The sequence below is a fragment of the Chrysochloris asiatica genome, unplaced genomic scaffold (assembly GCF_000296735.1).
Source record: "Chrysochloris asiatica unplaced genomic scaffold, ChrAsi1.0 scaffold00091, whole genome shotgun sequence".
Taxonomy (NCBI): Eukaryota; Metazoa; Chordata; class Mammalia; order Afrosoricida; family Chrysochloridae; genus Chrysochloris; species Chrysochloris asiatica.
The window spans coordinates 4,506,788-4,521,576 of record NW_006408609.1 but is presented as its reverse complement, the minus strand read 5'-3'; the positions used below and the strand labels follow the sequence as shown (position 1 = coordinate 4,521,576).

At 35.7% G+C, this 14,789-nt stretch overlaps 1 protein-coding gene across 1 annotated transcript in view; it reads left to right on the top strand.

The window, feature by feature from the left end:
- ROBO2 (roundabout, axon guidance receptor, homolog 2 (Drosophila)) overlaps positions 1-14,789 on the top strand; it is a gene marked incomplete at its 5' end in the record, with an annotated part of 881,870 nt that overhangs the window by 771,320 nt on the left and 95,761 nt on the right. The window contains one exon of the mRNA XM_006866447.1: positions 5,528-5,649. Coding sequence (XP_006866509.1) covers positions 5,528-5,649 — 122 coding nt within the window. The remainder of the gene's footprint in view (positions 1-5,527; positions 5,650-14,789) is intronic.

Genomic DNA, 14,789 nt, shown 5'->3' with positions numbered 1-14,789 from the left:
GCTAACTGAAGAACTGAAGCTAAATTTCAGATTAAATGCAGAGGACTGCTATCCAAGGGATTTGTGATCTTGCACACCAATGTACATCTGCATACCTCTGCCACACTTCTGAAGACCCTGCAGAAGCTTCATTTTGAGGTGTTAAAACATCCTCCCTATAGTCCTGGTATTGCTCCATCTGACTTTCACCTCTTCAGTTCCACTGAAAGTAGCCCTTTGTGGATGAAGATTCACGTCTGATGAAAAAATGAGGACATTCATGGCTCTCAGCTCAGCCTAAAACATTTTTAAACAAGTGAATATGAAAGCTTGTTGAAAGAAAGCTTGTTGAAAATTAGACAAAGTATACTTAAAAGCAAGGATTATGTTGAATTAAAAGCAAGGAAATTATGTTGTAAAATGTTATATTTGTCTTTTCTAAAACTTGATTAAAATAAATTCAACAGCCAGATTGCAGATAATTTTTGACTCACTCTCATATGTATGTGTGTGTGTGTGTGTGCTGTTGTTGTTAAGTGATGTTGAGTTAGTTCCAACCAATAGCGACCCTGTATAGGGTTTCCAAGTAGCAGCTGGTGAACTTGAACTACCAGCCTTGCAGTTCAAACCGACTTTGCAGTCCAGTGCATTAGACCACAGTGCCATACCAGGACTCTCTCTATATCTATCTATCGATCTATCGATCTATAAATAGCTCGATAGATACATAGATAGATAGATAGATATAGATATAGTTGTTATTAAATGCTGTCAAGTCAGTTTTACACATAGTGACCCTGTCTAGGGTTTCCAAGAAGACAACTGGTGAGTTTGAACCCCTGACCTTGCAGTCCAATGCTGATCCTATAGCACCATACCATATTGAGTCTCAGTGTGGCACTGTAGGATCAGCACTTGACTGTAAACCACAAGGTCAGCAGTTTAAATCCACCAGCTGTTCTCCAGAAACCCTATACAGGGTTGCTGTAAGTTGGAACTGACTTGATGGCTCTTACCAACAATTATATGTTTATATGTAGAGTGGATTCCTGGTGTAGCTCTATAGGATAAACACTGAATTGCTAACTGCAAGGTTGGCAGTTCAAACATACCAGCTGCTCTTTGGAAATCCTATACAGGGTTGCTTTGATTTGGAATAGATTCGTTAGCACTTAACAAACACATACACAGATATGTGTGTGTGTGTGTGTGTGTGTGTGTGTGTGTGTGTGAGTACAATATATCCACCACTTTTTTTTTTCTCAGTTTGTCACACTGTGATGACTTTTGTGTTGCTGTGATTCTGGAATGCTGTCAGGGTTACCCATGGTGGGCAGGTTTCAGATGAGCTTCCAGATTAAGATAGGCTTAGAAGGAGTGGTGAACTAAATCTGAATGTTTAGCCATTTAAAATCATATTAATAAGAGTGAAACACTGTCAGACAGCAATAGAATATTGAAATATAATGAATAGTGCAGAATACCATAAGCTTTAGCGCCAGAAGATTAGCCTCTAGCATTGAAAGGCACTCAAAATATGACTGTGGAAGACATGCCTCTTCAATGTAGAGTTGATCTTGATGACCCAAATGAAGTAAAACTCTTGAGACCTTCATTTGCTGATGGGGCATGCCAAAAAATGGGGAGGAATATCCACTAGTAACTGTAACAAGAAATACATGAAATATGAATCTAGGAAAATCGGAATTTATCAAAAATGAAATGCATAAACATCAATATCCTAGGCATTAGCCACTAAAGCCAGTGATGATGAAGAATTCTACCAATTTCTTTAGTGTGAAATTGATCAAACATGCAATCAAGATGTATTGCTTATTACTGGTAATTGGAATGCAAAGGTTGGCAACAAAGAGGAAGGATCAGAAGTTGGAAAATATTACCTTGGTGATAAAAATTATGCTGGCAATCACATGATAAAATTTTGAAAGACCAATGATTTATTCCTTGCAAATACCTTTTTAAAATAACATAACAGATGATTATACACACGGACTTCTTCAGATCAAATTCACAGCAATTAAACGGACTACATCTGTAGAAAAAAAGGGTGGAGAATCTCCATATCATCAGCCAACACCAGGCATTGAGTCTCATCAATGCTCATATGCAAGTTCAGGCTAAACCTGAAGAAAGCTAAAAGTTGTTCTTGAGAGACAAAATGTGATCTTGAACACATCACACCTGAATTTAGAGATAATCTCAAGAGCAGACAATAATGACTAAAAAACCTAAGTTGAGGGATGACTTCAAGAACTTCACACAAGAAGAAAGTAAAAAGCTATCAAGACAAGGAAGAACAGAAAGACCAAAATAGATGTCAGAAGAGACTCTAATATTGCCCTCCAGTATACATATGCTAAAGCAAAAGGAAGAAGTGAGGATGTAAAATAGATAAACAGGAAATTTCAAAGGACAGCTTGAAAAGAAAACATCAAATACTATAATGAATTGTGCAAAGATCTGAATTTAGAAACCAAAAGGGAAGAACACACTCAGTATTTCTCAAGCTTAAAAACGGAGGTAAAAATTCAATATTTCCATTGAAATATTGAAGGGTTATTTGGGCAAAATATTGAATGATGCAGAAAACACCAAAAAAAAAAAACAACCTCACGGTACCAAAAAGAAATGGTTGATGATCATTTCAAGAGATAGCATATGAACAAGAGCCAGTAGTACGGAAGGAAGAAGTACAAAGTGCACTCCAGGAACTGATGGAATATAAGTTGAAATCTTAACAAACTGAAATGCAGCACTGGAATCACTCATCTATGCTAAGAAATTTGGAAGACAGCTACCTGACTAATTGATTGGAAGAGACCCAAATTTCTGCCCATTCCAGAGGCGATCCAATGGAAAGTGGAAATCATCAGACAATATACTTAATATCACAAGCAAGAAAAATTTTGCTAACGATAATTTAAAAACATCTGCATCAGTACACTGACAAGGAACTGCCAAAGGTTCAAACTGGAGTTAGACGAGGACATGGAATGAGGGATATCATTGCTGACATCAGATGGATCTGGGCTGAAAGCAGAGAATACCAGAAAGATGTTTACCTGTGCTTTATTGACTATGCAAATGTTTGTAATTGTGTGGATCATGACAAGTTGTGAATCACATTGTGAGAATGAGTGTTCCAAAACACTTAATTGTGTTCAGGAGGAAACTATACATAGTCCAAGAAGTAGTTGTTAGGGCACAACAAGGAGAGACTGAATGGTTTAAAATACGGAAAAATGTGTGCCTGGGTTGTATTCTTTTATATTATTTATTCATTCAGTATACTGAGTAAGTAATATGAGAAGCTGGATTGTATGAAGAAGGATATGGCACCAGGATTGGAGGAAGACTCATTAACAGCCTATAGTATGCATATGATACAATCTTGCTTGATGAAACAAAGAGTATTTAAAATACTTACTGGTGAAAAAAAACAAAACAAAACACAGCCTTTGGTATGGATTGTACATGAATGTAAAAACAAAAATCTTCACCACTGGACCAATAAATGACATCATGACAAATGGAAAAAGTTTGAAGTTGTCAAAGACTTAATTTTGCTTGGACCCACCATCATGGAAGCAGCAGTCAAGAAATCAACTGACATATTGCATTAGGCAAATCTGCTGCAGGAGACTTCTTTAAAGTGTTCGAGAGCAAAGGTATCAATTTGAGGGCTAAAGTGCACCTAATCCAAACTATGGTATTTTCAATAGCCACATATGCTTGTGAAAATTAGACAATTAATAAGGAAGACCATAGAAGAATTGATGCATTTGAGTTGGAGAAGAATAGTAAAGGTACCAAGAACTGCCAGAAAAACAAACAAATCTATGTTGGAAGAATTACAACCAGAATTCTACCTATAAACCAAGATGTCCAGTTTGTCTCTCATATTCCATACATATATCAGGAAGGACCAGTCTCTGGAGAAGGACATTATGCTTGGTAAAGTTGTGGGTCAGCAAAAATGAAGGACACCCCCCCCCCAAAGAGATGAATTGATACAGTGGTAGCAGCAAGAGGCTCAAGTTTAGCAGCAGTTGTGAGGATGGCACAGGATTAGGTGAAATTTCATTCTGTTTTACATAAGGTCACTATGGGTCAGAACCAAGTTGATGGCATCTAACCATATGTTGTTATTAAGTGCCGCTGTGTCAGTTCTGACTCACAGCAACCCTGTATAAGGCTTTTGAGGAACAGCTGGTGGTTTTGAACTTCTAACCTTGTGGTTCACAGTCCAGTGCTGATCCTACAGTGCCATGTATATAATTCGGAACTGGCTCAACACTATGAGTCAGAACTTACTCAACAGCCCTTAACAACAACAGCAACAACATATACTCGTGGTGTGGCTCTGTGGGATCTGTACTGGACTGCAAACTACAAGGTCAGCAGTTCAAATCCACCAGCTGCTCCTTGAAAACCCTATACAAGGTTGCTATGAGTCAGAATCTACTTGATGGTATTTAACAACCACATATATCTATATCTCTTTATCTATCTATCTATACACATGGTGTGGCACTGTAGGTTAATATGCTGGACTGCAAGGTAAGTTTGAACCGCAAGGTCAGCAGTTCAAGCTCACCAGTCGCTCCACAGAAACCCTATACAGGGTTGCTATGAGTCAGAATTGACTCAACAGCACTTAATAACAATATATATATATATTTTTTCATGGTGTCATTTAAGAAGCATTTCTGTCTTCTTTATTTTTAATAGCTCTCTCTATATATATGTAGAGAGAGAGACAGAGTGAGTCCTGGTGTGGCACTGTGGGTTAATGCATCAGACTGCAAAGCCATTTGAACTGCAAGGTTGGCAGTTTAAGCTTACCAGCTGCTCCTTGGAAACACTATACAGGGGTGCTATGGGTCGGAATCGACTCAACGGTACTTCACAACATTATATAATCTATATATATTATATATACACATACATACTGTATATGAGGGATTGTCTAAAAATTCATGGAGAATGTAATTAAAAGATAATGTAATATTTTCACAAAGTTTTGAAGACCCCTTTGTGTGTGTGTGCATGTGATATCTATCTATATGTATTGATGGTAACAACAACATATATACATGGAGGAGATCTGATGGCATAGTGGGTTACACATTGGGCTCTCAATTTCAATGTCAGAACTTTGAATCCACCAGCTACTTAGCAGAATAAAGATGAGTCTTTCTGCTCCCGTAAGGATTTAAAGTCTCAGAAACCCTATATGGTGTCATTAAGTTGGAGCCTATTTGATGGCACACAGCTATATATATATATATATATATTACTTACTGGAATGGGGTTGTATAGGATAAGCACTGGGTTACTAACAGCAAGGTTGGTAGCTTAACTCAAACCCATATATATATTTCATGTAGTATGCATGCACGTATGTGTGTATGTAGGCCTCAAGTTTATTTTTCCTCTGTAGTTATTTCTAATGGTATAATATTGCCTTATATAAATTGACATTTGGTTGTGGAGTTTAACACCTGGCATGGTTATCTATTTGCAGATATCAGCCCACCAGCACAAGGCGTGGACCACAGACAAGTACAGAAAGAACTAGGGGATGTCAGTGTCCGTCTTCATACTCCAGTTGTATTGACTCCCACCACAGTTCAAGTTACTTGGACCGTAAGTTTTTAAAGATTGTATAAATAATAATTTCTTATATTTTTGTTTAAGAAACATTTAAAAATAAAATAAAAAACATTTAAAATCACATGTAATCAATGATAAGAAAAAACATTCAATATATTAAGAGTGTGAAATAAACAAGCATTTCTGTCTTCTTTATTTTTAATAGCTCTAATAAGATGATTAACATATCATAAATAAAATTACAGAACTCAATTTTACCTATATTTATATAATTAAAACCATCACTATAATCTAAATTTAGACCTTGTTCATCACCCCAAAATGAACCCTTATGTCCATTAGCAGCAGTCTGTCCCCATCTCCTGTATCTTTGCCCTGTGCAGACATGGAGCTATTGTTTCTATAGATTTACCTATTCTGGACCTTTGGTATAAATGGAATACAATATGGGATCTTTGGTGTGTGACTTCTTTCATCCAGCTTAGTATTTCTGAAATTTATTCCTGTTGCAGTATTTTTATTGCCAAATAGTTTCCATACATCACATTCTGTTTTTCTATTTACTAGTGGATGCACATTTGGTTATTTCCAATATTTGTCTATTATTAACTGTCATGTGGATGTCTCTACATGTAGATATATTTTCTATTTTTCTTGAATAGGTAATTCTTTGTTTAGAAATTTGAGCTACTCCCCAATATATTCCAAAGTGTTTGTATCATTTTTCCATACCCACCCCATTTGAAAGTTTCATCCTACCAACATCTCACAGATACTTGTTATTGTTTGTCTTTTTCATCATCGTCATTCTTGTGGGTATGAATTGGTATCCTATTGTAACTCTAATTTGCAGTTTTTAAATGGATAATGATAGTGTGTATTTGTTTTGAGTGATTATTGCTCATTTTAGAATACTCATTTGTTAAAGTCTACTCAAATTATTTTCCCATTTTTAAATTCAGTTATTTGTGTTATTATTGAGCTGTAAGAATTTGTCTTATATATTCTGGATATAATTCCCTTATCATATATATGCTTTGTAAATATTTTCTCCCTTTGCATAGGTTCTATTTTTTTTTTTCATGGTGTCATTTAAAATACAAAAGTTTTAAACATTAATGAAGTTATCATCTGAATTTAATTAATCTACCTTTACATTTTTAAACATGTTTTAAATGTTAGTCTGATCACTGTTATTTCAAAATTAGAAGTGTCTTATTTCAGACATTGACCATTATATAGACGGAGCCCTGGCAGCGTAGTGGTTATGAATCGGGCTGTGAGCCTCAAGGTCAGCAGTTTGAAACTGCCAGCATTTGGCGGGAGAAAGATGAGGTTTTCTGCTCCCATGAAGATTAACAGCCTTGGCAACCCTGTGCAGGGTCGCTATGAGTTGGAAACGACTCCACAGCACATACCACCACCATGTTGTTGTTGTTGTGATGTGCTGTGGAGTTAGTTCCAACTCATAGCAACCCTGTACAGGGTTTCCGAGGCAGTAAGCCTCATCTTTCTCCTGTGGAATGGCTGGTAGTTTTGAACTGCTGACCGTGAGGTTAGCAGCCTGATTCATAACCAAGTAGTGACAATACAATCTAGTATGAAAGTAACCATATTAGTCAGATTAGATTATAATAATTTCATGTGCTTGTGTGTGGTTCTTTTTTTTTTTTTTTTGAGAGGAGCCAGACTTGAGGCTCTTCTTTATGTCATATATTCAGTGTCAACTTCTCATTTATGACCAAGTATGGTGCATAACTCCATGACACATAACAACAACAACAATGGTGCTGTAGGATAAGCACTGGACCACAAAGTTGGTTTGAACAGCAAGGTCAGTGGTTCAAACTCACCAGCCTCTTCTTGGAAACTAAATACAGGGTTTCTATGAGTCAGATCCAACTTGATAGAACTTACCAACACTCTCCATAAAGCAAGACAAAGTTGAAGCTTTCAGCTCCTGTAAAGATTTACAGTCTTAACAACCCTGTACAGGGTTAGTATGAGTCAGAACCATCTCTATACCACATTACCATCACCACCACCACTCTCCATTATAATCTATAAAAATCTACGTGTACATATATATTAGGATGATAGAAAGGTCATCTTCTTTAAATCTTTCATTAAGGTGATAGATCTTGTCTATTATCTAAGTAATTTTATCTAGAGATACCTGAAAGATTTTTTATTTAAATTGTAAGATTATCTAGAATAAATTCATAATTATATGTGTACTATTATTATTAGTAGTAGTAGTAATATTGTGCTGTCCTGTAAATAGAAAGAAGAAGATAAATAGAGAAATTGGTCTTTCCACCTCCTTGGAGTTCAACTTTCTTTAGGACACTGTTTCATCAACATCCATGAACTCTCAGCAAAACAGACAAAAAAGGAAAACTTATTACTTAAGTAGTTATGTTTGCAGTATAAGACACAATGAAGTGAATTATTCAGAATGTTTTTTATTGTGCAACAATAAAATACTGATTAAATGGTTTCTGTCTAACAATCATAAACCACACAGTATTAATTCCATTGAGCAAATCCTATTAAAAAAGTATTTCTTGAGTACCAATTATATTTCAGGTAGATGGAAGTACTATACAAAGAACACAAATCTAGTTGAGAGAGAAATGGAAATCCATAACAATAGTATACAGGGATAAGAGTCTTAACAGGTACAAACACACAGACTATAGTAAAGTTCCAGTCAAATAGGAAGATTTTAATTCTGTTCAGCAAAACTCTATCCTCTATATACCAAAAATACCATCTTCAATGTTTACAAATATATGGGGAAATATAGTGCCATACAAAGACATTATTGTAATGGTTGTTGTTATTAAGTGCCGTCAAGTCAGTTCCCACCCATAGTGACCCTGTATAGAGTTTGCGAGGAGCAGCTGGTGCATTTGAACCACCAACCTTGAGGTTCAAACTATCTTTGCAGTGCAGTGCATTAACTCACAGAGCCATACCAAGAAAATACAAAACATTATTGTATTAGGATAGGAGAACTTGAAACAATGTTTAAAGCTGTGTAATCCACCAATCCTGGACTGAACACCAGGAGTCCTGGTGTGGCAATGTAGGATAAGCACTGGATTGCTAACTGCAAGGTGGCAGTTTAAACCCACTAGCTACATGTGCTCCTTGGAAACCCTATATAGGTTCACTATGTTGTTGTTGTTAGGTGACATCCAGTTGGTACTGACCCATAGCGACACAGCAGAACAAAACACTGACCGATCCTGGGCCTCACTACTGTGGCCACACTTGAGTCCATCGATCCTTGGCTGCCACTTGGCCAATCCATCTCGTTGAGGGTCTTACTCTACTTCTCTTACCCTCCACCTTACCAAACATGATATCCTTTCTCCAGTGACTGGTCCCTCCTAACAATATGTCCGAGTTGGAACTAATTTAATAACATATAGCAACAGTTCAATTATATAATGTTATAAAAAGGAACACAATGCAGATCAGTTAACAAAGTCCACAATATTCCAACTTTATGTGTTGGTAAAGATAGAATTACAATTTCCTAACTTCACATCTACATTTTTTGTTTTGTTTTGTTTTTGGTGTAAAATGTTAACTGTGGATAAAGTATAGATAGGGATAAATTTTATTTGTGTAAATTTGACATGGGTTTCTGGTTATGACATTTTTATTTCTTAAACTATGTCACATTATCAGTCAAATTTTGGGCCTTAATAAAAATAGTACTAAATTTATAATCACACTGGTAATTACAATTATGCATGATTTCATTTGTTCTAATTTCACATAGACTTATTCTATGTTCTGTATATAATGATTTCTATTATTCTTTTCCCTTGAAGTGAACATAATTGTCTCATCATTTCTGAAAGTGGCCCAGTATGGAAAGTCCCTGCCATTCTTCTCTCATCTTTCAGTAGTTTTGACTAGTTCCTAAACTAACAAAGTAAAAGAAAGATATATTTATAATAGCAGTTTTTTTCCCCCCTTATTCTCAGTGAAGAAAGTCTGTGTTTTGCTGGAAACTTTGAAGGCGGTTCTTTTAAGGTCCTTCTTTTAATTGTGGGAATTATTTGTGTAAGACTCAGAATCATTGTGTCTTGTGAAGGCAATTACTTTAAAAACCACTGAGTTGAAAAGAGTCAATACAAGTAGATCAAAATTCCATGCCAGACTGGGAGTCCTTTCTGGACTAGGACCTTGTCATATTCCTTTCTTTATCCAAAGATGCTTGTCAGTACTTACTTTCATAACTAGTTCTTTCCTGGGTGGTAACTTCTGTGGCTTAAATAACTGTCTGTTGAATGATAAAATCACTCATTTTCTTACATTTTTGATTTTCATGTAGTTTCAAAATCAGGAGGGATTTGACTATATCTCAGCATATTGTTTCTTAGGAGTCTGAAGTCACACATATGATATGGTCTTAACATTGAGAGAGTTAAATATACTTTACCACCACCTGTCTGCCTGTCATTCTGAGGTAGCATGGATGTTACTGTGAAACTAGAAACGATACCACCAGTATTACAAATACCGCAGTATTACACAATCCACGGTGAACAGGTTTCTGCAGAGCTTCTGGACTAAGACAGACTGGAAAGAAAAACCAAGCGATCTACTGTTGAAAAACAGGTTAGCAGTGCAAGTCTTAAGGATAGCAGCAGACCATTCTCAAATTTAGACCTAGAAAATGACCCCCTGCAGTTGAAAAGGACAAAAAATGTGACTGGGGAAGAGCAACCTCCTTAATGTAGAGTTGCCTTTAATAATATTGGTGAGGTAAAGCATTTGGGACCTGCATTTGCTGATGTAACATGACTCAAAATGAGAAGAAAGAGCTTCATTAGTAATTCATTTGTAATTGGAACTTGGGAGGTACAAAGGAAAATTGTAAGTCATTAAAAATTAAGTGGAATATTTGAAGATCCATATCATAGGCATTAGTGAGCTGAAATGGACTGATACTAGCTATTTCAAATCAGACAATCATACTGTGCACTATACCTGAAATGACAAGCTGAAGAGCAAATGAGTGACATTTGTGGTCTAAAGGAACATTTCAAGATCTATCCTGAATGACAGCACTGTCAGTGACAGGATAAAACCTATAGGCCTCATGTGGTGCTATAGGTTGAGCACTGGGATTCTAATCTCAAGGTTCAAACTCAATAGCACCTCCAGGGTTGCTATGAGTCGGAACAACTCAACAGCACTTAACAACAGTTAAGTGACCAGTTAATATGACTATTATTCATATTTGTGTGACAATCACAAATGCCAAAGATGAAGAAATTGAAGATTTTTACCAATGTCTGAAATCTGAAATTGATCAAACATAAAATCATGATGTATTGACAGTTACTGGTGATCTGAATGCAAAACCTGGAAACAAAGAAGTATAAGTAGTTAGAAAATATGGCCTTGGTGATAGAAATGATACAATAGATTTTATGATAGAATTCTGCAAGATGATCAACACACTCATTGGAAATGATTTTTTTTTTTTCAACAACATAAATGGCAACTGCACATATGGATCTTGCCTGATGTAATACATAGGAATCAAATTTGTAGGAAGAGACAATGGAAACATTCAACATCACCAATCACACAAGGTCAAGGGCCAAATGCAGTAGAGAGCATCAATTGCTCATATACAAGCTCAATTTGAAGCTGAAGAGAGCTGAAACACGTCCACAAGAGTCAAAGTACAACCTTGCTTTGTACAAAATACATCCTACCAGAATTTAGAGACCATATTAAGAATGGATTTGGCACAGTGATTGAAGACCAGAAATTTGTGGAATGACATCAAAGACATCATATATGAAAAAAGCAAAAAAGCTGACTAGAAGATTTCAAAGGATGGCTTAAGAAGACAAAATAGGCACTAGGATGAAATGTGTAAAGATCTGGAATTAGAAAACCAAAGAAGAAGAACACTTTTCACATTATTCAAGCTGAAATAAAGAAAAAATTCAAGTTGCAAGTTGCAATAGTGAAAGATTCTATGGGCCAAAAATTGGATTGTACAGGAATCATCAAAAGAACCACTGTACCAAAATGATTGATTAATATTCAGTCATTTCAGAAAATAGCCTATGATCAAGAACCAATGGTATTGAAGAAGGTATTCAAGCTGCACTGAAGGTATTGGTGAAAATAAAAAGCCTCCAGAAATTGATGGAATACCAATTGAGATGCTTCTAAAAATATATGCAACACAGGAAGTACTCACTCATCTACCTGGATGTTTGGAAGACAATGACATGGCCTACTGACTGTAAGAGATCAGTTTCTGTTCCCACACCAAAGAAAGGTGACTGAGGAATGTATAGAACAATGCCATTAATATCACAAGCAAATAACATTTTTGCTAAAAATATTTTAAAATAGCTGCAATGCTATATTAACAGAATGGGGGTCAGGTTTCTTTGGATGCCAAAGAAACTGTAACTAAATATTTTGTGTTCATGTAACATTTTCAACTACCTAAATTTATGCTTTTAAAAGATCATCACAGTATTAATGTAAGAGTTCATATATTTTATATTGCATTAATATTGAGCTAAGCAGGGAAGAAATGTAGTCCTCAGTTTTTATGTTTAGAATTTGACAGGTGATATTGTTTACTAAAGTTGTGCAGAATTCTGTTACAGAATGGATATTACTTTTATACTAGAAAGACCATCTACCTGCCCCATAAAGGGAATCTTGAATCAGTGATATTTAGAATTCCTAAACTCTCTGTAAAAATGAGTGCTCTGATAATGAGGCTAGGCAAATGTGTTAAAAATACAGCTGTTCTGCAAAGGAAAATAACAATAAATCTCTGACAGAAAAAATGAATATTCTTAGAGTTTTGGGGGTTTCCTCCTTTTTTGGTTCAAGGGCAAAAAAAGAAAGACTCTTTCTCCCTTAAACATTATTGAAGAGTGTTTTTGAGAACTAAAACTTCAGAATGCAGCTAAAACCAGATCATTCACTTAGCAGGCTAAGCTCACTAAGGAAAATTCATGTTGAAGTTTTAGTTCAGATGAGGGTATTGTTTTAATTGAAAAATTAGAAGTTAAGCTTCTCATTAAACATTTTAATGAAAACAGTTGATTTGAGGTTCATGTGTAGATTTCTTTCCTTCTTTCCTTCCTTCCTTCCTTCCTTTCTTTCTTTCTTTCCTTCTCTCTCTCTCTCTCTCTCTCTCTCTTTCGCGCTCTCTCTCTCTCTCTTTCTTTCTTTCTCCTGGAAATTTCACAACCTAGAAAACTCTATCAACATAGATCTGCATTGCAGTGCACAAGATCATCATGAATCTAAAATGATTCGATAGGAACTGTTTAGGTATCTCCTAAAAAGTACTTTAAATTGGTGTGGTGCTATAGGATAAACACTTGATAAAACAACAACAGCATGAGTCAGAACCAACTTGATAGCACTTAACAACAACAAGCAGGTTAGCAAACGTTTCACTTACAACGTTGTGTTGTTGTTAGGTGCCATAGAGTCAATTCTGACTCACAGCAACTGAGGCTGGAAATTTTTGCTGGATCGGAAAGCCTCATATTTTCTGCAGGGAGTTCACATTCCAGTGCTTATCGTATCAAACCATCACGCTCCCTTACGTTAGCTCATTTAATTGTGTCCTTGTCCTTAAAATAGTCATTATTTGACAAATTAAGTAAACTCAGGATTAGAAATTCAAGAAGCTGAGCTGTAACTCAGAGTGAGACTTTATAACTGAAGTCTACAGCACTTTAAACCATTTCACATTTTTTTCATGAAAGTTCTTTTTTATTCAGGCTTCAGGAAAATACCAATTTTTAAAAACTCATATCATGCTATGGCTTTGTGACCAAATTTTCATTGTGAACGACTCCAAAACAAATCCTCCTTCTTAGAATCAGAATGTTAATGTAATGAGTAACAAACATATGGTTTAACTTGAAAATGAGCACCTGTCAAAATGAGCTCTGAAAGTCAGTGGTGTTGACTGCACATAGCCAATAAAACTCCCAACTATTTTTTTTAAAAAAGCAATGTTCACATATACCATTTTTTCTTCCACCTGTAACAACAAATCTCTTCCCTAAAAAAATGTATTGCAACTGCACAAACTCAAGCTAAGCTATTTAGTTATTAAGTAGGTTATTATTATAAGCTGGTTAAAGGCAGTGTACACTGAAGTGAGGAAGGCAATGTTGTGTAGTAAACATTAGCTTCCTAAGGTCCCTAAAACACTTAATTAATGAAAACCAAACATGGATAAAACCAATTTACCCTGATTTACAGACTCCCTTCATCTGGAAACAGCTGCTTAATGTTCTTCTTAAAAACACAGCTTGCTTCTTTCAGTATTAACAAGCTATTATTGTGAGTTATGCCTTTCTTTCAGTATATAAATTCACTTAAAATGAATGCAGAGAAGTTTATAAAATCCAAGCTTAACATTGTTTTAACATATGTTGCAAGGATTTTTGTGAACATTGACAGTTTTGATGAAAGGCATCTCTCTTTGCTTCATATAATTTAACTTTTAAAATATATTTTTTCTTAGGTACTTGGTTTTTGAATGTGACAATAAACCCATCTTTTCAAAGAATATGTCAGTGGGCTGTTGCTGTTGTTAAGTGCCATCAAGTCAGTTCCAACCCATAGCGACCCTATATAGGGTTTCCGAGGAGCAGATAGTGAGTTTGAACCACTGACCGTGCGATTCAATCCAACATTGCAGTCCAGCGCATTAACCCACAGTGCCACACCAGGAGTCCTATGTCAATAAATACAAACACAATTTGGTAGTACAGATGATAATTCAAAAAGTATAAGCCTTCATATCAGATCTGGGCTTACTTTTTCTTGATGTACCCTGATATAAGTATAAAATGAATTCCAGAAAATCTCTGAGGGATAGAAAACTATTAGGTGGGCAAAGAAAATCTTACTTGTTGAGACTCAGCTGGGAAAATGAAAACTCTGTAGGTAGAAATGCACAGATTAATTTTCCACCAACTTCAGGCAGTTTCCTAGCTTCCTAGTTTTCTGGCCATACCAAATGAAGGAAATGGTTCCTTTGCTTTATTGTATTTTTTATTGAACTTCAGTATTTTTAACATTTTAAAGGTAATATTCTAAGTTAATATTCATTGATTTGCTGCCTTCATTTATAT